The following is a 25516-nucleotide window of genomic DNA, read 5'->3' as shown; positions in this document are numbered from 1 at the left end:
AGGCATTCCCCCTTTGTGTTTTTCAAGAACACGCTTTAAAGTGCCATGAGCACATTTAACAATAGCTTGACCAGTTGGAGAATGCGGAATACCAAATTCATGCCACATTCCCCATAAATGTAAAAACTTCCACGTCTTCTGTGAGACAGGCGGGGTGATTATCAGTTTTCACAGAATAAGGTATTCCCAAGACTGCAAAAGCCATCCTCCAATGGGCGAATAACATTGCGACCCTTTTCTCCAGTATGAGCAGATGCCCACATAGCAGAGGAGAAGGTGTCAATAGACACATGCACATACTTAAGTCTATCAAATTTGGCAATATGAGTGGCATCCATTTGCCAAAGCTGCAAGGCCTTTAGGCCTCTGGGGTTTATCCCTGCTGGTAAAGGTGCAGCAAGTCTATGACAGTCATTGCAAGAACTGACAAAGTCATGAGCCTCAGTTGGTGTCAAACAAAACTGTTTTTGCAAAGTATGTGTACTTTGATGGAAAAAATCATGAGATGCTTTGGCTTGCGCAGTTTTGTCAGGCTGAGCTGCTACCCATGCAGGGTTAGCTAACCTATCAGCCCTGGCATTACCTTCTGTTATGAAACCTGGCAAATTGGTGTGAGTCTGAATGTGAAGGATGTAATATGGATGAACTCTGGTCTGAATTGCACACCACAACTGAAACAATGCTGCATTATTGATTTCCTTCAGAAATGAAAAATCCAAACGTTTGGTTATGTCTGGTGTATGAGCAGAATCAGTGACCAGAATCAGAGGTACCTGAGAAAATCGCTGGAATGCCATGGCAACAGCCTTTGATTCAACCAACTGGGCCAAGCCTGACTCTTGGCCTTCTAGCACCTGCCACCCAGATTCATCCTTCCAAGTAACAATGGCTTTCCCTGTTTTCCTGAGCCATCAGTGAAGACAGTGAGTCCTTGCACTGGCACTGGGCTATTTTTTGGCTGCAAAGACAAATTAGGTGATTTTCCCAACTGCAATAACTTATGACTGGGCCGATGATAGGCAATCTGCCCTGAAAAGTTCTACAGAGCACTTTGTAATGGAGCGCTGTTAGCAAAGCTCCATTCAAAGTCTTCCCGCTCTACTGGAAGAATAATTTTCGCAGTATCAGCTGCCATTAATTGCAAACACCGTTGACAGCATTTGATTATCAAATGAGCAATCAATTCAAACAATGTGGGTGCTGTCTCTTTTGGTTGATGGGGCAAGAAGACCCATTCCAAAATGTGCAAAGGATAGTACCATTTTTCACTCCATTGGCCAATGATACCTGTAGGATGAGAATCTGGATTGGTAATGAAAACAGTGATATCAATGGAGGGATCTACTCGATAAACCTGATGAGCAGAAATAGCTTGTTGAAATTCCTCCAACACTCGTTGTGCCTCAGGAGTCAATTTCCAGGGTGAATTCAGATGAGGGTCCCCCTTTAAAATGTTAAACAACAGGGACAATTGTGTTGTGGCAAGCCCCAAATAAGGACGTAACCAAGTGATGGTACCCAGCAATTTCTGGGCATCATTCAGAGTATTAATAGAATCCGTGAATTCCACCTCCTGATGTTGAATGACTTGATTGAAAATTTTGACTCCAAAGTATTTCCAAGGAGGATGCTGTCGAACCTTCTCTGGAGCTACTTGCAGCTCATAAGACTGCAGAGCAGCGAACAGCTGAGGCTGTATCCTCAGCAGCTCCTCCTGGGTGGATGCCGCCTCCAGGATGTTGTCCATATAGTGATAGTAATATGCTTCAGGAAACTGCTCGCAGACTCCGGACAAGGCCTGAGCCACATACCATTGACAAATAGTCGGGCTGTTCTTACAGCCCTGCAGCAAAACTCTCCATTGATACCTCTGCACAGGTTCAGCATCATTAATTGCAGGTGCAGTAAAGGCAAATTTTGGCTTGTCATCAGGATGCAAAGGAATTGTGAAAAAAAAAAATCCTTCAAATCAATGATCAAAATTTTCCACCCCATAGGGATCATGGTGCATGAGGGCATACCAGGCTGCAACACCCCCATGTTTTCCATCACTGCATTGATTTTCCAGAGGTCCTGTAACAGCCTCAATTTCCCAGATTTTTTTCTTAATTACAAAGATAGGAGTATTCCAGAGACTTGTGGAAGACTCAATGTGTCCCTGCTGCAATTGTTCCTGAACCAATTCACGAAGGGTGACCAAGTTTTCTTTTGTCAGGGGCCACTGGTTTTGCCAGATGAGTCTGTTTACTAGCCACCACAAAGGCAGCATAGGCTACTGTGCACCCTTCAGCACAGTGGCCACCATCAAAAATATGTCCCAATCCGTACCCCCCAGGCTGCCAATACATCCCACTCCCAGAGGTTGAGTGGAGCTGCAGTGACATAAGGCAGAACTCTAGCCATTTGCCCCTCTGAAATTTTGACCAACACAGACTGTTGGTTTACAAAGGTCCGTGGTTGTACCTCCCAACCCTTCGATGGCCGAACCTATGGAAGCCAAGGGCCACATAAGAGGCCACACAGAGAAAGAAATGATTATCATGTCAGCCCCTGTGTCGATCAAACCTTGAAGCTGGATCTGAGGTGGGCTGGCATCCAGTAGAATCAGGGTACATGTCATCTGTGGTCGCTGAGTAGAAATATTTGCAGTCCAGAAAACTTGTCACAATCCTGTAGATCCAAAGCTGCCATCCCCATGACTCTGCTGATCAGTCCTGGGGACACATGACTGAAAAGGCACTAGTTGAACAATGCGAGTCCCTGCAGGGATAGTGACGAGGGGGTGGGTGTGGAAACCATGGTACAAATTTGGCCTGTAAATTCAGCATCAGTGACTCCTGGATGCACAAAGATTCCTTGAAGGGTCACACTAGATCTCCCCACAAGCAATGCACTCAATCCCTGACCCAAAGGTCCAAATGCATCCAGAGGAACCTTATATACATGACAAGATTCTAAGATGACTGTTGCTGCGGTGTGTACATCCACCCCGGCTGCTCCTTGGGTACTGCCCCTAAGCTGGCTGAGTAAGCCTGTGCTGATACCATGCCCTGAGGAATCACTTGTGTCAGAGCACAGTTCCCCTTTGCGCTCTTTCTCCTGTTTCCCGAGCCTGATGCAAAAAGCTGACCATTAGCATGGTATTTAGACTTACATTGGTTTGCATAATGACCTGGCCTCTCACATCTAGCACGCAAAAAATGACCTTTCTTTCCTTTCTGCTTCTCTGTTACCTGTTTTTGCTTGCACTTATTTTTCACATGTCTCTGTTGTCCACACCCACAGGATGCCCAGGCTGGCTGTAAAGCAACAGCCAAAGCAGACATTTTATAGTCTACAGAATCCACTTTTAGAGCATGCTTGGACCATATCCGTTCATGTTGGGTCACCCGGAAGAGCTTCTATGATCTTTCTACAATCTTCATTTGCATTATCCTTTGCTAGTTGTTTACATAAAATCTGTCTCAAGTTGTCATCCTCAACCTGCTTTTCTAAGGCTGCTGCAATTTTCTCAACAAATGGCCGAAGTGGTTCCTTTATTCCTTGAGTTATTTTCACATATCGTGGCTTGGCAGCAGCTGTTTCTATAGTTTTTAACAGTGCCCCAATGCCTATCTTTTGACCCTGCTCAAGAATCCGAGGGTCCCAGGTCGCCTGAACATCAGGATTAGAAAAGATACCCTTCCCCATAAGAGCATCTACTCCAACGGCATATCTGGGATCAGCCTGAGGCAATTGCATGTTATCTGCCGCAGTCTTATCAGACATCTGCCTCCAGTTGTCCTCAAAAACTCTAAATTGCATAGGTTGGAACAACACTTGACATAGATGTTTAATATCAAATGGAGCAAGCAGATCAGTGTTTAACACCCTGATAACTTGCATAACTTCTGAAGAACCAAGCCCATATTTTGCTACTTTATGTCTCAAATCCTGTACGACTTTCCATGCTATGACATCATGCCTGTCAACTTGTCCCATATTTGGAACAGCCTTAAACACAGGAAAGGCTTGGACACCCCCCCTGTGGGGCTACACTGCCTCCCTGATCCACCTGCATACCTTCTTCAGATGCTGGAACAACTACTTGACTTTCCCCTGTGTCTCTTCCCCCTGCATCTATGGTCTTGATAATTCCACCCTTGGGCATCGCCATCTTCTCTAGCAAGTCCCAATTCCTGATTTCCAGAGCTCGCAATTTGACCAATTCCCAAAAACGTCTCGGGTGCTTTGGTCGCACAGTCACCTGACACGGTAGCAGTGTCTACAGGTGGCTCTGGGGTGGACTCACAACATGTCGCTGCCAGCACTCAGCTGCCAGGCCACTCCCCTGCTGCAGGACAAGCTGTCGATCTTAATCAGTGTCACTGTCTGCGTCACGTGGGACAGCCTGAAGGAAGTGGAGGAGGGCAGGCTGGCTGGAAGCACCGAGGCAGGGGGGCAACCATGGCGGGCGCTGTGGGCAGTGGTGCTGAAACAGCAGAAGGCACCGTGCCCGCAGTTCCACATGCAGCAGGGGGAGGAGGTGGTGCGGACGCTTGGGCTGATCCTTCAGATGGGAACAGAGAGGCTGAAGGGACAACGGCTCCAGCCCTGTCACCTGTCTGCAGTGGAGGCACTCCCACCACTGCTTGCTATGCAGAGAAAGGAGGGGCTGAAGAGGGGGAATGGAACTGGCTGCAGCAAAGGCTCCCCTGCAGCTGTTTGCAGTGCAGAGAGGAGGGGCTGAGGGGGGCAACCATAGGGGGACGCTCAGCAATTTCTGGCTGGGACTCAGCTAACAAAGCCTTTGCAAGCTGTGTCACGGGTGACAGATACTTTGGCATTACAAAGTCACAGGGAGCAGGGTACTTTGGGGGAACATAATCTTGTGGCAAGGGATAGATTTTACGAGCAATTTCTGTATCTCTCAGGGGTTCAGGCAGAGCCGAAGGAAGGCCGCTAGCAGCCCCCTCAGCCCCCTCTCCTTCCAGCATGTCAGTCTCCATAGAAGGATTGTCCTCACCCTCTGAGTCTGCCACATCTGTATTGCCCTCCTCCAATGTCCAGGGCTGACAAGCTTTAGAGAGAATGCCCCATGTAACTGCTAATTCAAATGCGTCCTTATCTCTGCTGGAGATTTCTTGCCACAGCTGGTCTCCTAGTGACTGCCAAGTGTCCAGGCTAAAAGTGGTCTCAGCGTCTACCGAAAATCCATGAACCTTTGCCCAGCAGAGAAGGGTACACATGGAATGATCTGATACAGCAATTCTCATGTGCGGTAATGCACCCTTCTACACAGAAAGGATGATTTGTTCCTCTGTAGAGGTTTGATTCCCCATATTGTAGGGAACCCTTCCCCATCAGCCCACCTAAGCAGTGGTTTGCTCCAGAATACAAACTCTTTGCTGGGGCCCATCCCAACCAGCTCTCAGGCCGGTTCCAGTACCCTTGGTCACAAAAGACCAGCCCCCTCTAAGAGGACGCAGGGAAAATACTGCCATACCTCTCTCTATGGAGTAGGGAGGGTGACCCCGGTCCTTCAGTCTTGGCTGCAATGAACGTCAGCAATCACCAGATGTCGCGCTTGTATTAGGGACGGCTGAATGAGACTCCAAGGTCTCAGAAGGCAAATAGTGAAGTTTATTACACATCACATTCTTTTATAGACTGTTCCAAGAAAGCTGGACCTGATTGGTCCTCAATCAACACCCCTCACATCATTGGCCAGTTAGGAACAACACCCTTCTTGTAAACATAAGTAAACAATATGTTCAAAACACCAGCTGCAACAATTAAAGATTATTTTTATTCTTATTCTAATTCTTTCTCTAAGCTTTCTCAAGCTCCCCCAGAGTAATGCCTGAGAAAGTTTATCTGACTTTTTCTCTGACCAGACTGTCAGCATCCACACCGCTGGATGTTAAGGAAAGCATAATTTTGTTGCTAGCTCTGCTATGTCTCCTCTGTACAGTCTGCATTGTCTTTAGAGACAAGACAAAGATTTATAGGGAAGCTGTTCAGAGATCTGCCCATGGGGTGGATAGTCATGAGTGTGGGAGGACGTGAGAAAGTATTTGGTGGGTTTGGAAGTTCATCCCTGAACAACTACAAGACCCTGTTAAACAGATTAAATGTCTGAAGGGAAAATGATGGGGCAGCTCCAGAGAGGGGCAGCTTACTGCAGCGTTCTGGGCACTGGCCACTGTCTACTGGATACTGCTCATAATGGTACAGCACTTTCCAAGGGAAGGAAAACAAATCAATGGGTACCGTGGCCACACAAACGGCAACCCAACCAGGCAGACAGCCCAAGCCAGTAGCAGTCACTCCTGTTCAGAAGAGGAAATCCAAGACCAAATCAGTTTGTTTAGTGAGGGATGAAGTGGAGGCGTGACCCTCACAACCAGCAAAAGAGACAGAGCCAGAGATAATCATGCAATCCATCTCCGTGGGTGAGCTGCATGAGCTGCAGAGAGAGTTCTCCTGCCAGACAGAGAGTCCACATTGACCTGGCTGTTTCACCTCTGGAATGTCACAACTGAAGACATGAACCTAGATGGTAGTGAAGTCAGGCAATTAGGATCCCTGTCCCCGGATGTGTTTATTGATAAGGGGATCGGAAAAAAGCAAAAAAATCTCAGCCTTTGGAGGTGACTCCTATCAAGTGTCAGGGAAATATACCTTCACTGTTGTATTGGGTTTGCATGGCCTGGTTTTTGGTAGCTGGGGGCTACAGAGGTGGCTCCTGTGAGGAGCTGCTAGAGGTTTCCTCAGTGTCCAGTAGAACCAGTCCCTGGTGGCTCCAAAGATGGATGTGCCACTGATCAAGGCTGGGCCAATTAGAAATGATGGTAACACCGCTGTGATAACATAGTTAAGGAAAAATCAAAACAAAAAGTGGTGATGCAGTTTTAATTTCAGCCAGAGAAGAGTGAGAATATGTGAGAAGAAAAACTATGCAGACACCAATATCAGCGGAGAAGGAGGGGGAGGAGATGCTCCAGGTGCCAGAGCTGAGATTCCTCTGCAAACCATGGTGAAACAGGCTTTCCACCTGCAGTCCATGGAGGAGACCCACACTGGAGCAGGTGGATGCCTGGCTGTGACCCCATGGGAGACCTATGGAAAGAGAGGCCCTGTTCCCATGCTAGAGCAGCCCATCCTTGAATGACTGCACCCTGTGGAAGAGTGATCCATGCTGCAGCAGTTTGAGGGGTACTGTTGCCTGTAGGATGGATTCATGTTGCAGCAGTTTGCAGAGCTTTTATTTAGTGAGATGGACTCACGTCAGAGAAGTTCATGGAGAACTGTCTCCCATGGGAGGGACCCCATGGTGCAGCAGGGGAATAACTCCTCTCTCTGAGCAGCGGGAGAAGCCACAAGTGATGAACTGACCATAACCTCCATTTCCTGGCTCCCTGCGCTGCTGGGGTAGGAGGTAGAGCTGGGAAGGAGGGAGACATGGGGGTAAGGTGTTTTTAAGGTTTTCTTTTACTTCTCATTATCCTGCTCTGATTTTGTTAGCAATAAATTCACTTACTATCTATAAGTTGAGCCTGTTTTGCCCATGATGGTATTTGGTGAGGGATCTCTCCAGGTCTTTATCTCAACCCCTTAACTCTTTCTTAAATTTTCTGTCCTCTGTCCATCTGTGGAGGGGAGTGAGTGAGCAGCTTTGGTGGATGCCTGGCATCCAGCCAGCAACAACCCTTGACAGCAGGGAAGCCCAAGACCCCTATGAGCAGCAAGGCCAGTAGAGCAGCATGGAGAAAGGTATCCGGTGCCTGAGAGAAATAGCTGAGATGGAGATAATTTTTTCAGATGATGAACAATTCCCTAAAAGTCCAGACTGCGTCCAGTGTACATCACAGATGTGGACAAAATTCATATGGCTCAGGTCGAGCATATATTCCTACTACTTAGCACCCCTGCAATGAAAGGAGAGAGAAGACACAGTGGGTACTTTGGCTACCAAACTGGAGATAAAGACACTATCGCCCTGTTTAAGGCCCACGTCTTGGCCATGGAAACAGAACCGGACAAGCATACCCAGAAACCGGAAGAGAAAAATTGAAGAGGGCCATCAGAAACTCATAGAGTAGCTTAGGGAGGGAATGTTCCATGTCTCATCAGTACAGACCAGAGCCCCTGCTATTAGGAGCAGGCATCCCCCAGATGGGAAGAAAGAAGGTACACACCATGAGGTAATCTGTGGTTTTACCTGTATGACCATGGAGAAGACACAGAGATGGGATGGAAAACCCACCTCTGCCCTAGTAGCACAGTTACTGGAGTTGAGAGGAAGAACAACTGCCACAAGAAACTCATCAAGGATAAATGCTTCTCTGGTCTCTCATGGGCAAGCCCCTAGGTAGAATAGATGATGCTGTCTGATCCTCTGGAAGGGACTCCCAGTTCATACTTACAGGGAGGAAGCAACAAGCACTGTGAATAGAACTAGAGGGGCCCTGCCTCTGGCCAGGTAGAGGCAAGGGACAATCAGATCTATTGGACTGTGTGGATCTGATGGCCTGGCCATCAGATCCACAAGAATATAAGACTTCAGTTGACACTGGTGCACAATGTGCCCTGATGTTCCATCAAGATATGTAGGGATGGAATCTATCCTTATTTCTGGGGTGACAGAGAGGATCCCAATACCTGACTGTACTGGAAGCTAAAGTGAGTCTGACTGGGGAAGAGTGGCAAAAACACGCCATTGTGACTGGCCCAGAGGCCCCATGCATCTTTGGCATAGATTACCTCAGGAGAGTGTATTTCAAAGACACAAAAGGGTACTGTTGGCATTTGGGGATAGCTGCTCTGGACACAGAAGAAACAAGACAGCTGAATACTTTGCCTGGTCTCTCAGAGGGGCCTTCTGCTGTGGGACTGCTGAGGGTCAAAGAAGAACAGGTATTGATCACCACTGCAACAGTGCATTGTCGCCAACACCACACCAACTGAGACTCCATGATTTCCATCCATAAGATCATCTGTAAACTGGATAGCCAGGGAGTGGTCAGCAAGACTTGTTCACCCTTTAATAGTCCTATATGGCCAGTGCATAAGTCCAGTGGAGAGTGGAGGCTGACAGTGGACTATCATGGCCTGAATGATGTCACACCACTGAGTGCTGCTGTGCTGGACATGCTGGAACTTCAGTACGAACTGGAGGCCAAGACAGCAAAGTGGTGTTACCATTAACAGTACTAATGCGTTTTTCTCCATTCTTTTAGCAGCAGAATGCAGGCCACAGTTTGCTTTCCCCTGGAGGGCCATCCAGTACACCTGGAACTGACTGCCCCAGGAGTAGAAACACAGCCCAATCATCTGCCATGAAAAAGGGTGAGGCTCCAGAACACTTGCAGCACATTGATGACATTACTATATGGGGAAACAGAGCAGAGGAAGTTTTTTGAGAAAGGAGAGAAGATAATCCAAATCCTCCTGACATTTGGTTTTGCCATAAAGCAAAGTAAGGTCAAGGGACCTTCCCAGGAAATTCAGTTCTTAGGAGTAAAATTGTCAAGATGAACATTGTTACATTGCAGTTGATGTGATTAACAAAATAGCAGCTATGTCCCCACTGACCAGCAAGAAGGAAACAGGCTTTTTTAGGTACTGTGGGTTTTTGGAAGATGCACATCCCAGAGTAAAGTCAGATTTTAAGCCCTCTCTATCTTGTGACCCAGAAGAAAAAATATTTTAAATGGGGCCATGAATAGCAACAAGGTTCTGAACAGATTAAACAGCAGATTGTTCATGCAGTAGCCCTTGTGTCACAGACATGTTTTATGAAAAATCCTTTCCTTAGGATTTTTTCTCCTGAGAAGCTGAGGCCTCAGGAACAAAATGTAAACAATAATTATCTGCTGCTGTGGAATGCAACAGGTGCATCTTTGATTGGTTTCATGTGGTTGTTTTCTAATGAATGGCCAATTATAGTCCAGCTGCATCGGACTGTCTGGTCACTCACAAGATTTTATTATCATTCCATTCTTTCTTTTCCTTGCAAGTCTTCTGATGAAATCTTTTCTTCTATTCTTTTAGTATAGTTTTAATATAATATATATATCATAAAATAATAAATTAGCCTTCTGAAACATGGAGTCAGATCCTCATCTCTTCCCTCGTCCTGGGACGCCTGTGAACACCACCACTTGGGCCAGTCAGGACAAGACAGGATGTGAGGAACATGCTCTACACTGCAGATTGGAAGAATGGTCCTTCCTGGAGCCTCCAGCAAAAAATACCTGGGGACACTCGAGGATGACCTCTGGGATTCTGGACTTAGGAGTGCAGAGGATCTGAGGCCAGCTACACCCCAACTGAGAAGGAGATCCTAGCAGCTGATGAAGGTTTTCAAGCTGCTTCAAAAGTGATTGGCACTGAAGCACAGTTCCTCCTGGCACTCTGACTGCCAGTGCTGGGCTGGATGTTCAAAGGGAAAGTCCCTTCCACGCATCATGCCACTGGTGCTTCATGGATTAAGTGGATCACTCTGATCACACAGCAAGCTCAGAAAGGAAATCCTAATTGCCCTGGGATCCTTCAGATCACTGCAAACTGGCCTAAAGGTGAAAATTTTGGATTATCATCAGAAGAGGAGGAGGACAAGGTGAGAGGTGCTAAGGAGGCCCCAGCATATAATCAGCTACCCAAAAATGAAAAGCAATATGCTCTCTTCACTGATGGGTCCTGACATATTGCAGGGATATATCAAAAATGGAAAGCTGCTCTACACAGTCCCACACAATGAGTCACAGAAACTATTGAGGGACAAGGTGGATCAAGTCAGGTTGCAGAGATGAAAGACATCCAGCTGGCTTTATATATGGCTGAAAGGGAGAGATGGCCAACAGTCTACTTCTACACTGACTCCTGGATAATAGCAAGCACCTTGTGGGGATGGGTGGACCAATGGAAGAAGGCCAATTGGCAGCACAGAGGAAAACCCATCTCGACTTCTGAATTGTGGCAAGAGATCGCTGCCTGGATAGAGAAGTTGACCGTGAAAGTACATCATGTAGATGTACACGTACCGAAGAGTAGGGCTAAAAAGGAGCATCACAACAACAGACAGATTGACCAAGTTGCCAAGAATAAAGTGTCTCAGGTAGATCTGGGCTGGTAAAATAAAGGTGAGTTATTTCTAGCTCAGTGGGCCCATGACTCCTCAGGTCATTGGGGAAGAGATGTAACACACAGATTGGCTCATTACCTGGTGGACTTAACCATGGACATCATCTTCCAGGTTATTCATAACTGTGAAATGTGCTGCAATCAAGCAGGCCAAGCGGATAAAGCCTCTGTGGTATGGGGGATGATGGTCAAAATATAAATATGGGGAGGCCTTTCAGATTCTTTACATCACACTCTTGCAAACCTGCCAAGGCAAGTGTTAAGTGCTTATCATTGTGGAAGCAATCACTGGATGCCTGGAGACGCACCCTGCACCTCATGCCACTGCCTGGAACACCATCATGGGACTTGAAAAGCAAGTCCTGTGGCTTCATGGCACCCCAGAAATAATTGAGTCGAACAATTAGACTCATTTCAAAAACAACCTCATAGACACCTGGGCCAGAGAGCACGTTATTGAGTAGGTGTGTCATATTCCCTATCATGCATCAGCCTCTAGGAAATTTCAACAGCAGAATGAACTATCAAAAACCACACTGAAAGCAATGGGTGGTGGGACCTTCAGACACTGGGATCTGCATTTGGTCAAGGCCACCTGGTTAGTTAACATCCGAGGTTCCACCAATCAAGGTGTCCCTGCTCAGTCAGGACCCTTATGTACCACAGAGAAAAAGTCCTTGTGGTGCAAATGAGAAATAAGAAAGACAGATTGGATTAGCCCTGCCTCAGGCAAAGACAAACTTATCGGTGGGACTGTTTTTGCTTAAGGATCTGGTTGCACTTGGTGGGTAATGCAGAGGAATGGAGAAGCACAATCCCTCAAGGGGATTTGATTTTTTGGTTAGAGCTGTCTGTAATGTTGAATTATATATGTAATATTGGTTGTTGAATGACGCTCCCATTATATATCATAAATACTCTGGCCAATGAATTTGGACTACTCAAGTTACACTAGTCATGGAATAGTGTACACTAGAATTAACATTACACTAGAATTAACAAAATTCTTGGGGGAACTGTCATTGAGCACTTAAATAATAACTGTGTTTGTACATAGTTATTTGTATGTGTATGTGTATACATTTAAAAGCTATAAAATCTGGGCATGAGTTGCATGGTATAGAATAAGGGGTGACAATGTCTTGGGTACAGAGACAAGGGGGTGGAGCTTTCAGTGCTGTTTATTCAATATTCAATACCATTTTGCATCATAACCATGGGCATGTGTTGGGGTTTGACACTGGCTAGAAGCTAGAAGCCAGGCACCCACAAAAAACCACTCACTCATTCTCCTCTGCTATAGTTGAGCAGAGGAGGGGGAAAGAACAATCAAAGGGGCTCATGAGTTGAGGTAAGGATTGGGAAGAAACACTCTAAGGGCAAAACTGGCTCAAAACTTGAAATCTTTAAAGAAAAATTTATTAACAGAATTAAAAGAGGAAAATGTGAACTAAAATAAACTTTTAGAACACCTTTCCCCTCCCCTCCAGCCCTTCTTTCCTTTCTACTGACAATGAAAGGAGACAAAACATGGGGTTTTTAGTCAGTTTGTCACTTCTAAAAAATCTTTTTTCAGTTTTCTTAGGGAGAGGAGTCTCTTTTCCTATGCCGTGGGGTCTTTTCCATGGGAGCCAGTTTGCTGCGAACTTTTCCAGCATGGTTCTAATTTTCACAAGTAGCAGTCCCGCCTGACCTGCTGCAACGTGAGTCCCTTCCACAGGCAAACAGTCTTCCCACAACTGTTTTCAGGAGTCATTTGTTCATGGGGTGTGGTCTTTTAAGGATGAGCTGTTCTAGTCTGGAAGCTAGGTTCCTCTTTCTCTATCTCAGAAAGCAAGGGTCTTCTCTCCCTGTTCAAGTTTCTCACTATATTACAGCTTTTCGGCATTCATTCCCTCCAGTGTGAGCACTCTTTTTCATGGGCTGCGCGTGAACTCTGCATCCCCCCCATACACTTCATGAATTACAGGGAAACTTGTATTATAGTCCTCACCACAGCTTGCAGAAGGATTTCATCTCCAATGCCCAGAGCACCTCCTCCTCTCCCTCCCTCCTTTGCACCAACCTTAGTGTCGTCATGTTGCTTTCCTCACGTGTCTCCACCTTTTCTTTGACTCAGGAGAGAATTGGTGTTTGTAGGTTCGTTTGTTCTCAAGTTCTATCAATTGAAAAGTTTTTATAGAATTCTGCAGTGCTGAAAGGTTGATCCCATCCGGGCTCTGCGTTGGGGAGCTGCTTGCCATGCCCTTCGCTGCTGGCCATGTAGTCCCTGCCAGAACCGAGCAGGTGGTGCCAGCTGCCATTTAGGGCTTCTGTTCATGCGGGTGTCCTGGTTTAGGACAAATTAGGGGAAATCTCCAAAAGGGAGCCCCCCAAACAAAACAAACCTCCAACCACCCCTCCCCCAACACCGGGTTCGGGAAGGAATTTCTCGGAGAAGCAAAGTGGAAAACAAAACCTATTTATTTACAAGCAACAAAAGAACACTCCCCAACACAAGAAAAGAAAAGAAAACAGACTGTGTTGTGAAGGGCGCCAAGCTTCTCTCGCAAGCTCCAGGTGTCCTGGACGTCTCAGGTCAGGTCCGGAGCCGGTCCAGTATCTTCAGGGGAGGGTAAGAAAGAGGGAACAAAAGAAAAGGAAAAAAACCAGCGCAAGAAGCAGAAAGCAAGCAAGCAAAGCGGCTAGCCAAGCCAAGCAGCCAAAAGCCAAAAGCAAAAAGGCCCTGGTCAAACACTCCCCCCTCTCTTCCCCGCCCCGCCGCAGCAAGACGGCCGGGGGGGGGGGGGGGGAAGAGAGAAAAGGCACAGCTGCCAGACACAACACACAATATTGGGATAAAGGCTGTCAACCCACGACACTCCACCCCTTATCCCATATCGTGAATATACAATAAAAACTTTCATTTCACTTACTCACACCTTTGACACTTAGCATTCCTCTCATCTTACTTGCTCAGACCTTTGACACTTACAGTTTCCTTCTGTCTCACATTCAACAAACAATGACATTCATATATGAGTCTCATTCCACAATCAGGTCTCCCTGAGGCACACACCGTGTTGTTCCATCTTTCTGCATTATCCACCATGTATAACCTGGTCCTTGAGCAAAGACAATCCCACGGATTGGTTTGTCTGTACTCGAGGCAGGGTTGATCCATACTGTCTTTCCCAACAAACTTCTGACATGGGCCACTGGGGCTTTATCCCCATCTACTATATTAAGGAGCTCAGACTGAGCAGGACCCGCTCGGTTGGTGGAACCTCTAGTGTTAACTAACCAGGTAGCCTTTGCCAAATGCTGCTCCCAGTTTTTTAAAGACCCCCCACCCAATGCTTTTAAGGTGGTTTTTAACAATCCATTATACCTTTCCACTTTCCCTGCAGCTGGTGCATGATAGGGGATATGGTATATCCACTCGATGCCATGTTCCCTAGCCCAAGTATTAATAAGATTGTTTTTAAAATGAGTTCCATTATCCGACTCAATTCTCTCGGGAGTACCGTGCCTCCAAAGGACATGCTTTTCAAGGCCCAAGATAGTGTTACGGGCTGTAGCATGAGACACAGGGAAGGTTTCCAGCCATCCCGTGGTGGCTTCTACCATGGTTAGTACATAGCGCTTGCCCTGGCGGGTTTGAGGCAGTGTGATGTAATCAATCTGCCAGGCCTCCCCGTATTTGTACTTAGATCACCACCCCCCATACCAGAGGGGCTTCACCCGCTTGGCCTGCTTGATGGCAGCGCACGTCTCACAGTCACGAATAACCTGAGAGATACTGTCCATGGTTAGATCCACCCCTCGGTCTCGTGCCCACTTATAGGTGGCATCTCTACCCTGGTGGCCTGAGGCATCATGGGCCCATCGTGCTAAGAATAACTCTCCCTTATGCTCCCAGTCGAGATCTATCTTCAACTCCCCTATCTTTGCAGCCTGATGTACTTGCTGGTTGTTTTGCTGCTCTTCATTAGCTCTACTTCTGGGGACATGGGCATCTACATGGCGAACCTTCACAGGTAACTTCTCTAACCGAGTAGCGATATCTTTCCACTCTTCCGCAGCCCAAATTGGTTTTCCTCTTCGCTGCCAGTTGGCCTCTTTCCATCTCTTCAGCCATCCCCATAGAGCGTTGGCTACCATCCAAGAATCGGTATACAAATAGAGCCTTGGCCACTTCTCTCTCTCTGCAATACCTAGGGCCAGTTGAATAGCTTTGATTTCAGCAAATTGACTGGATTCGCCTTCTCCTTCAGTAGCCTCTGCAACTCGTCGAGTGGGACTCCATACAGTTGCTTTCCACCTCCGTTTCATCCCTATGACGTGACAAGAACCATCAGTGAATAGAGCGTAACGTGTTTCTTCTGCTGGCAACTGATTGTATGGCGGAGCTTCCTCAACCCGGGTCACTGGCTCTTGTTCCTCATCCGCGACACTAAAGCTTTCACCTTCGGGCCAATTTGTAATTATTTCCAGGATCCCAGGGCGATTTAACTTCCCAATTCGAGCGCGCTGCGTAATGAGGGCAATCCACTTACTCCAAGTAGCATTGGTGGCATGGTGGGTAGAGGGAACCTTTCCTCTGAACATCCATCCCAGCACCGGTAGTCGGGGTGCCAGAAGAAGTTGTGCCTCTGTACCAATCACCTCCGAGGCGGCTTGGACTCCTTCATAGGCGGCCAAGATTTCTTTTTCTGTTGTGGTATAGTTATCTTCAGACCCCCTGTAGCTCCGACTCCAAAATCCCAGTGGTCGGCCTCGGGTCTCACCAGGCACCTTCTGCCAAAGGCTCCAGGACAGACCATGGCTCCCGGCTGCAGAGTAGAGCACGTTCTTCACATCTGGTCCCATCCTGACTGGACCAAGGGCTACAGCATGAGCGATCTCCTGATTGATTTGGACGAAAGCTTGCTGCTGCTCAGGATCCCAATGGAAGTCGTTCTTCTTGCGGGTAACCAGATAAAGGGGTCTCACAATCTGACTATACTCAGGGATGTGCATCCTCCAGAAACCTATAGCACCTAAGAAAGCTTGTGTTTCCTTCTTATCAGTTGGTGGGGACATAGCAGTGATTTTGTTAATAACATCCGCAGGAATCTGACGCCGTCCATCTTGCCACTTCACCCCCAAGAACTGAATTTCTCGGGCAGGTCCCTTGACTTTGCTCTTCTTAATGGCAAATCCGGCTTCCAAGAGAATATGAATTATCTTCTCTCCTTTCTCGAACACTTCTATTGCTGTGTTCCCCCAAACAATGATATCATCAATATATTGTAAATGTTCTGGAGCCTCACCCTCTTCTAGTGCAGCCTGGATCAGTCCATGACAGATGATAGGACTGTGTTTCCACCCCTGGGGCAGTCGGTTCCAGGTATACTGCACTCCCCTCCATGTAAACGCAAACTGAGGCCTGCATTCTGCTGCCAGAGGGATGGAGAAAAACGCATTAGCAATATCGATGGTCGCGTACCACTTTGCTGCCTTGGACTCCAGCTCGTACTGCAGTTCCAGTATGTCCAGTACAGCCGCACTCAGTGGTGGAGTCACTTCATTCAAGGCACGATAGTCCACAGTCAGTCTCCATTCTCCGTCAGATTTTCGCACAGGCCAGATAGGGATGTTAAAGGGTGAGTGGGTTTTACTGACCACCCCTTGGCTCTCCAGCTCTCGGATCATTTTGTGGATGGGGATCACGACATCTCGATTCGTCCGGTACTGCCTGCGGTGCACTGTTGAGGTGGCAATTGGCACTCATTGCTCCTCTACCTTCAAGAGTCCTACTGCAGATGGGTTCTCTGATAGTCCAGACAAGGTATTCAATTGTTTAATACCCTCTATCTCCACTGCAGCTATTCCAAAAGCCCACCTAAATCCCTTAGGATCTTTGTAATAGCCATTCCGGAGGAAGTCTATGCCCAAAATACACGGAGCCTCTGGACCAGTCACAATCGGATGTTCCTGCCACTCCTTCCCAGTCAAGCTCACCTCAGCTTCCAACAAAGTCAACTGTTGTGATCCCCCCGTCACTCCAGCAATGGAAACAGGTTCTGTCCCTATTACCGCGCCTGAGTGGGCGCAGCTGGTGAGAGAGAGACGGTGAATCTTGTTTCTTGAATCAGAAGGCTTGATTTATTAATATATGATATAATACATTATAGTTATACTAATAGAATAAGGAGAGAGGTTTTGCAGAGCAGCTAGGCTAGCTAGGAAGATAGAAAAGAAAAGAATCCACAACAAAGCTGTGGCCAAGGACTCAGTCCCCTGGCTTGCACTGGTGATTGGCCCTTAATTATAAACATAAAACATGAACCAATCACCAATCAAAATAGGTGCCCCTGTTGCATTCCCCAGCAGCTGATAATAATTGTTTACCTTGTCTTCGGAGGCCTCTGGCCTCCCGAAGACACAGAAATCCGAAAGAAAGGATTTCTGTGGAGAAATGTCTGCGACATGTCCCCACGTGTTCCGATGGCATTAAGGTACACTGTGATCCAGTGTCAACCAATGCTTCATAGTCTTGTGGCTCTGATGTGCCAGGCCATGTGATCCACACCTTCCAAAAAACCCGGTTCTCCCGTGCCTCTTCCTGGCTGGAGGCAGGGCCCCTCTAAGCCAGATTGTCCTTCTTTCCTTGGGCATATGCCTTAGAAGTTCCTTCAAGAGGATCGGACATGTCATCGTCATCAGCATACTTAACATCTCGGCTACGAGCGACCAGAGCTGCTATCTTTTTGGTGATGCTTTCTCTTTTCTTCAAATCACGCACCCGTTGTGCCAAAGCAGCGGTGGGTTTTCCATCCCATCTCCTCATGTCTTCTCCAGACTCACGCAGAAAAACCCATAACTCAGCCTGTGGGATGTACCTTCTCTCCCCATCCAAGGAGCGCCAGCGTTGGACACCAGGGCCTCTAATTTGTACAGCTGAGATTTGAATAAGGTCCTCCTTTATCTCTTCCCAGAGTTTCTTATGATTCTTCTCTATTTTGTCCTCTAGTTTCTGCAGTCGGGTTTCCACTGCTGCAGTTCTGGCATGAGTTGGGCCATGCACAACATCTGCATACGCTCGAAGCTTCTTTGCCATATCGAGCACAGTCTCATATGTATCATCCCGCTTCATTATTGCTAGGGCAGAAGCGTATTCAGGTGGCCCAAGTCGCACAAGTTTCCTCCACATTACAGGTGTGCATGGTACCAGGTCCAGATTCCTAGTTGTTGTATCATCTGAGAAAATGAGCTCTGCCACCGCCATCTCTCTCAGGCGTTGGATCCCCTGTTCTATGGTCTTCCACCATGTCTGCTGCATATAGAGATCATCCGTACACAGGTATTGTTCTGCTACGCTTCTTAGGACCCGTTCCCAGAGGCTGTGAGGGTTAGCCCCCCTCATCATACCTTGATCGATGACAGGATCATGTGACAGGGATCCCAAATGCCTCGCTTCAGTACCATCCAAAATCGTAACCTCCCCTGCAGCATCCCAAAGGCGGACTAACCAACTAATTATAGATTCGTCAAGTTGTCGTCTGTAATCATTTCTTAGGCCTCTGAGGTCCTTCAGAGAAAAGGTGTCAATATTAGCTCCAGATTCTGTGCCCCTTGATGTGGCCTCTGATTTTGGTGAGGGTCCTTCTCCTGCATCATCATCATCATCCTCCACCTTTCGATCGGTCTTGCCTTTACACTTTCCACCTCTTGTATTAGCTGCAACAGCCATGGTTTGGGGCCTATTGTCTGATTCAGCTGCTAGCCTGGAGCCTGGGATGTTAGCTGCAGCCTGGGTCACTGGGATAGTAACTAACTTATCTCCCTGTTCCCTTTCTGCTATCTGCTGCTCCACAGTATCTAGCAGAGTACGGTAAACAAACGCCAAGGCCCAGCTCACTGCAGTAATCCTTTCTTCCTTAGTATTACCATGGCACTTCTCCCTCAAATACTTTGCCACCTCGACTGGATTCTGAATTTGATCAGATGGAAAGTCCCAGTCTATAGGAACAGAAAATTCCTTTAAAGTCTGGCCCATATCCTCCCATTTCCCACTCCAGTCAAGATTTTTCCTGCTTTGTTTTACTCCTGAATCAGGAGTCTCTCTAACCCCTCTAGAAATCTCAGCTTTCATTTTATATACACTCCAGACAGTATAGAAAAGGCTTAATAAATTAAATGCCAGAAAGATGGTTTCTTTCAAACTCAGGGGAAATTCAGTATTTTCTAATAGAGATGTCAACAATTTGGAGGAGAAGAAGGAAGACAAAGGCTGAAAAGCCCCTTCCCCTTCTTCTCCCCAAACAAACTGAGTACACAGCCATAACAACAATCCATACGTTCCTGAAATGAAGTCCAGCATTTTTATCCGACACATCATCACACATAAGACCAGCACAATGACTATTCTGGTTAGTGCCCCCCGCTTACAAAAGCTACTTATTAGGGACAACACCAGAGATATTTTTGGGTAAGGAAATAACCCTAGGGACCACAAAGGTATTAAAACTTCAAAAACCCCTAGGGACCAGAAATACCGGCAAGCTTCCACTCCAAATGACATTATGAATCACCAATATGCCCACAAAATAACCAAAACCAAAATATTATTGTTATAGGTTTTTTTTCCACTGTTTTTTGGCCTCCGTTTCCCGGCCAAAGCACCAAAAGATATACTGTCCTGGTTTAGGACAAATTAGGGGAAATCTCCAAAAGGGAGCCCCCCAAACAAAACAAACCTCCAACCACCCCTCCCCCAACACCGGGTTCGGGAAGGAATTTCTCGGAGGAGCAAAGTGGAAAACAAAACCTATTTATTTACAAGTAACAAAAGAACACTCCCCAACACAAGAAAAAAGAAAAGAAAAGAAAAGAAAAGAAAAGAAAAGAAAAGAAAAGAAAAGAAAAGAAAAGAAAAGAAAAGAAAAGAAAAGAAAAGAAAAGAAAAGAAAAGAAAAGAAAAGAAAAGAAAAGAAAAGAGACTGTGTTGTGAAGGGCGCCAAGCTTCTCTCGCAAGCTCCAGGTGTCCTGGACGTCTCAGGTCAGGTCCGGAGCCGGTCCAGTATCTTCAGGGGAGGGTAAGAAAGAGGAAACAAAAGAAAAGGAAAAAAACCAGCGCAAGAAGCAGAAAGCAAGCAAGCAAAGCGGCTAGCCAAGCCAAGCAACCAAAAGCCAAAAGCAAAAAGGCCCTGGTCAAACACTCCCCCCTCTCTTCCCCGCCCTGCCGCAGCAAGACGGCCGGGGGGGGGGGGAAGAGAGAAAAGGCACAGCTGCCAGACACAACACACGATATTGGGATAAAGGCTGTCAACCCACGACAGCGGACCATCGAGAAGGAGAAGCTATTGTCACTGACCCTGCTCTTCTGTCCACAGCACAGCTGGTTAAAAGTAGCTAAGCAAGTAAAGTTCATTGCGAGCCGTGCTGTGCTACCCCAACTGCACCGCCCCAGCTGTGCTGCCACTCCCAGCTCTGAGATGACTGCGGCTGTGTGCCTGCTCCTGGCCCTGGCCACCCCCAGTGTCAGCCACAAGGCTGCTCTCAGTGCTAGGAGGGCACCGGCACCTACCCACCCCTCTGAGGAAGAAAGAGAGCTTCCCATGGCTTTTTTCTTTCTTAAATATGCTATCACAGAGGCATTCCCAACTTCTCTAATTGGGTCAGCCAATATGTCCATCATCAGCGCCTTCAGGGATTGGCTCTGCTGGGCATAGTAGAAGTTTCTAGGAGTTTGTCTCTCAGAGGCAGCTTCTGTGGCTTCCTCCACCTCCACTAAAAGCCAGGTTGTGTTAAACTAACACAGCGTGCTTTTGGCAGGGAAAATGCCATGGCCAGAAATGGAAAGGGGGCCATTTTTTTTTGGCTCACTCCAGCTAAAGGACCTGCAGATCCCAGCACCCCATGCCCCACCATTTCCCCCTATTTCCCATCCCTCCAGGATGTTTTTGCAGAACAAGGGACTGAGGAGAGACATGGGCGCCACTCTGGGGAATGGTGCTGAAGTGACAGCTCTGTTATGCAGCTGAGACCAGTGGAGCCAGGGCTGCACAGTTTCAGTTCACCATGGGACCAGTTCTTCCCCCCCTTCAGGGTAGCAAAGTGACCTGGAGCAAGGGCACTGATTTCAACTGAGTCCGGCCAAGCCAAGAGGTAGTCCAGCTGAGACGAAAAGGAGTCCAGTGAGGTGGTAAGAAGAGGCAGAAAGGTTGCAGAACCAACCTCCTCACACACCCCCAGTGGTAGTGGCAGTGCAGGAACCTGGTGTCAAAGTGAACTCAGCAGGGAGAGATACTCACTGCCACCCCCACTGCCACTGCTACAGTGCCAGAGCAGGAAACCCTCCACTGCAAATCTGGAGCTGTTCCAGGCAGCACCAGCACCTCCCATCACCCATTGGAATTGCTCCGTAAGTCCCTGCCATCTTTTCTTTGTTCCAGAGAGGCCACATGATATTGTTGACTTTTTCTGAGTGTGGAAATGAAACTGGAGATAATTTTAGTAAGGAGATAATATAAGAGCAGATCTTTATTTGAAGGCCTTCGGGGGCAGTTATGGAAAGATGTGCACAAAAGCCCACCTCCACAGGGGTGAGTACATTTTTATAGGTTTTAGGAAATTAGCATAATTGATAAAAAGCAACAGTTAGGAGGACAAGTGGTGATGCAATTTCCCCCCAGGTCAAGCCCCTTCTCTGGAGTCCCTCCTCTTCACCACTAGCTGTACTTAGTCCATGAAAATGTATCTTGAAGAGTTGTTCTCAACCTTGATTCCCAGGAAGAACCAAGAAAGCATAGGGGCCTTGTACCCCCTGGGGCTTGGAGCTCTGGAATTTGTTTTGTCTTTTTCCCTAGGGAAAGGTCATGGAAAAATACTGGGAAAACTAGCCATTAATACAATAGACTACAGAGCTACAAATATATGTGCAAAGAATACCAAAAACGTATAAAAGAAGAAAAGGCAAACCCCAAAACATCATCAACACCTTGCTTTTGTTGGTTAAACCACTCTTGTACAATTTTCTTTTTTATTGTTGTGTTTATTGCTATTTTATTTAATAAAAATGTGTCTCTAACATTTTTTAACCTCTTGTAGTTTCATTTTTTGGTATTTTTCTTCCCTCCACTGTCACGAGGGAGGGAAGGGGGAAAGGCCTCATTCAATCTTAAATGTTTCATCACTGTAAAACCGTCACGTCCTCTCATCTTTGAAGACATGCCTACTCAAGCTAGATATGCATAATATATTCACCTCCTCTCAAATTTCCTGCTTGACTACTGATTCTTCCCTTGTGTAATAGAGATGAGTGAGTGGTTCCCAAGGAGTAGGTAGTGTCATCTGTTTCAAGGCTGCCCATTATCCCCCAGGTTACTGCTAGAGACAGTAGAAGTAATTGTCTTTTTTTGTTCCCTAAAACAATATTTTTAAAAATAAAAATTATCTTTTTCAATTTAAATCTTATTTTTAATTGATTTTTAAAATAATGTATTTACTGTAAAAGAAATAATTTGGTCTGGTTTGTGTTTTCTATGCAGATATTATTTAATATGTCCAAACAAAGCTTCACTAATTGGGGTTAAGAACCTTCTTAGTGTTTAGAGAGGACAGACTGAGGAACTGGATATCATTGAGGAACTGTTATTAAAAAAAACACTGCTGCATATGGGACTTGAGAAAAACAGAAGGTTTTTTTACAAGTCTTTGCAATAATGTTAGAGCAGATGTGTGAAGCAGCATGGCCAGAAAATGATGGGTTTATTGTTTTTTATTTCATTGACTGGCTTCCCCTATCTAAAAAAAAAAATTCCTCAGTGTGTGATGTTTATGTCCAGCCTATAGGCTTTATTTTTCACAGTATCATTGAGTTTGATTTATTTGCATTAGATGGTCTTGTTTCTTTATTTTACGGGAGTTTAGGCAGTCTAACTCAGCATTGTCATAAAAGAACAGCTGGAAATCCTAATTACATTGAATGTTCTTGATGCAACAATCAGACTTGGTTCACATTTGTGTGATAACACTATCACTGGAGCTATTGAGACTGGAGAAATCCAGCGGTCATCTTGTATTGGGTGATAAACAGAAAGTTGGATAACTTAATCTAAAAAGATTTTCCATTTGCAGTGTTTCAGTCTTTTTTTTTTTTTTTTTTGTTCACTTGGGAAATTCCTTTTTCAGCTGATTTCTGAGTTATGTAAGTTGTTAAACATTGGCTGTATTTGCATTTTCCCCATCTATAGGTCATTTGGATCCAGGCTTCCTTGCAGGTGACAAAATATCTTTAAGTAATGCCCAGATCAATAAAGAAATTAATATCGCCTCTTCTGATAGTGAAGTAGAGATTGTTGGAGTTCAGGAACATGCCAGGTATGAATTCCTTTTTCTTGTTCTAATATTTATTTCATTTTATCAGAATATCTGTATTGCCAAAATTAATAAAGAAAAAAAATGCTGACTTCCACTGCTTTAGTTATCCATCCATGACTGATGTCCAAAAGGTAGCAAATCACAGAATCACAGAAATTCTCGGCTGGAAGAGACCTGTGAGATCATCGAGTCCAACCCATGTTCTAACACCTCAACTAGATCATGGCACCAAATGTTGCACTTCTTTTTTCTGTTCCACTGGTCATGGTGATATCAGAATTTATTTTTCTTTAGAACACTACCAACTTGATAAGTATTCATATTAAGCTTGTGATTTGATATCAAACATTAACAGGCTAAAGATATGTACTATTAAAGTACCAAATATTGAGAAACCAAATGTATAGACATCAGGACTTCAGATTTTAAAGGCATAGTGTGAATATGAAAATAATGAAATGAAAATATTTATATAGGTTCTTGTTTCCTTTCAAAATATTAGCTTTAAGCATTTAATCAGCTTCCACTTTAATTAATCAGTAGTTGTAAAAATGCTAATAACTTTTCAATAGCTTATATCTTAAGATAACCCCTTTAGATTGAAAATCATATCTTCATGAATCTTGGTTTTATTTCAGGATACAAGAGAGTTCAAATCCCCAAAGTAAAGGAGGGTACAGAAACCAGAGGTTTCAAGCTCAGATAGAAAGCTGTCCAGCTGTGCTTCAGGTGTTATTCTTACTAGGCATTTTTTTAATGTTACTCTTCATCTTTAATCTATGATCTTCCTTTGCCTTAAAATATCACGAAGCAGTTGAACAAGACTGGCATTTGCATATAGTATGGAGTGTCAGTTTGGTGGAATAAAAGCAAGTTAAAACACTATACGGACAAGGTCTCTCTAAAACTAGTCTGCTGCCTGGTGGATGTGGTGGATGCTTGGAGTCAGAAAAGGCATGTGAGGGACAAAGCAGAGCTGTTCTTTGTTGTCCCTTCACCACATCTTTCTTGGTGAAAGGAAGAAGGAAGGTGTGTAGGACTTAGTTTCCCAGGCAGGAAGCTGTCTTTGCTTTTAGAATAATGAAAGTCCTTGAGTGGCAAACTCTTTTGGAAGATAGTAATTCCTTAGGAAGTAGCTGTCCTGACTGTTTATCCAGCAGCCCAGGGCTTGGAGTATCTTTGTGCCAATAATAAGCAGTGTGGACTTGTCCTCCAATACTAGTTTGTGTAAATCTGTCTAGCACTATGCATGCACAACCCTTCTGTTTGAGGTCCCCTATTCAAAAACTTTTCATGCCACTTCCCTCAATAATATTTACTGTGTGCAAGAAGGGAAATGTGAAGTAAATGCAGAACCGCCATTTAAAATCAGTTTTAGTAGATATGGACTGAAATAATTTCAACAAAGGCAGACTTAAAGCACACTTCTGTGCTTTCCTTTGTTCATGTAACCATCTATCATCTCCCACAGACTAGTTTTTACTGCCTCTGTTAAATACTCATGTGTCTCAGTTGTTCAAATCCTATTTAGAATTGTATTTCTCTTGCAGGTCTAGGCTTGCAGTTATGAAATATTGGTGGGCTTCTTTCAGGGTTGTCTTTTGGAAAAGGTTTAGGTTTTTGATCAGTATTTTTACATGCTTAGCATGGTGTTTGGATTCTGTTCTCTTGCTCACACTGTTTTTTATCATGCTCCATATTCCATGTCATTATTGGACTGGTGTGAGTCATGACACCCTGGAGTTTATCCATCATTTGTAGTTTTTCAGATTATTAACGTATTGGTGCAGTTTTTCATCATTAGAATATTACTTGGCATCTGCTTAAGACACAAAGACTATTTTTTTTTAGCTTGTTTAATTTTTTCCAGTTATGCTTAAAAATATTTCTTCTTAAAAGAAAGAAATCAGATACATTTGTTAGAGTTCTGGTCTCTTATTGCTAATTCTTTGTAGATACATACTTTAAGTATGTATTTTTAACACTGAAGAAGTAATGAAAAAGTCATTTTAAACATCAAAACATCACATCCAAAAGTAAA

General features: G+C 45.5%; 1 protein-coding gene across 4 annotated transcripts in view; it reads left to right on the top strand.

The window, feature by feature from the left end:
- LOC132086205 (protein ARK2N-like) overlaps positions 1–25516 on the top strand; it is a 75631-nt gene that overhangs the window by 46546 nt on the left and 3569 nt on the right. For 3 of the 4 annotated variants that reach the window (XM_059491687.1, XM_059491684.1, XM_059491685.1), the window contains one exon: positions 23349–23475. The exons of the other annotated variant lie outside the window; for it this stretch is intronic. In XM_059491687.1, coding sequence (XP_059347670.1) covers positions 23349–23475 — 127 coding nt within the window. The remainder of the gene's footprint in view (positions 1–23348; positions 23476–25516) is intronic. 4 annotated transcript variants of the gene reach the window in all.

The sequence above is a fragment of the Ammospiza nelsoni genome, chromosome W (assembly GCF_027579445.1).
Source record: "Ammospiza nelsoni isolate bAmmNel1 chromosome W, bAmmNel1.pri, whole genome shotgun sequence".
NCBI lineage: Eukaryota > Metazoa > Chordata > Aves > Passeriformes > Passerellidae > Ammospiza > Ammospiza nelsoni.
Note: the sequence above shows the minus strand (reverse complement) of the source record. Positions and strands in the feature narration are given on the sequence as shown.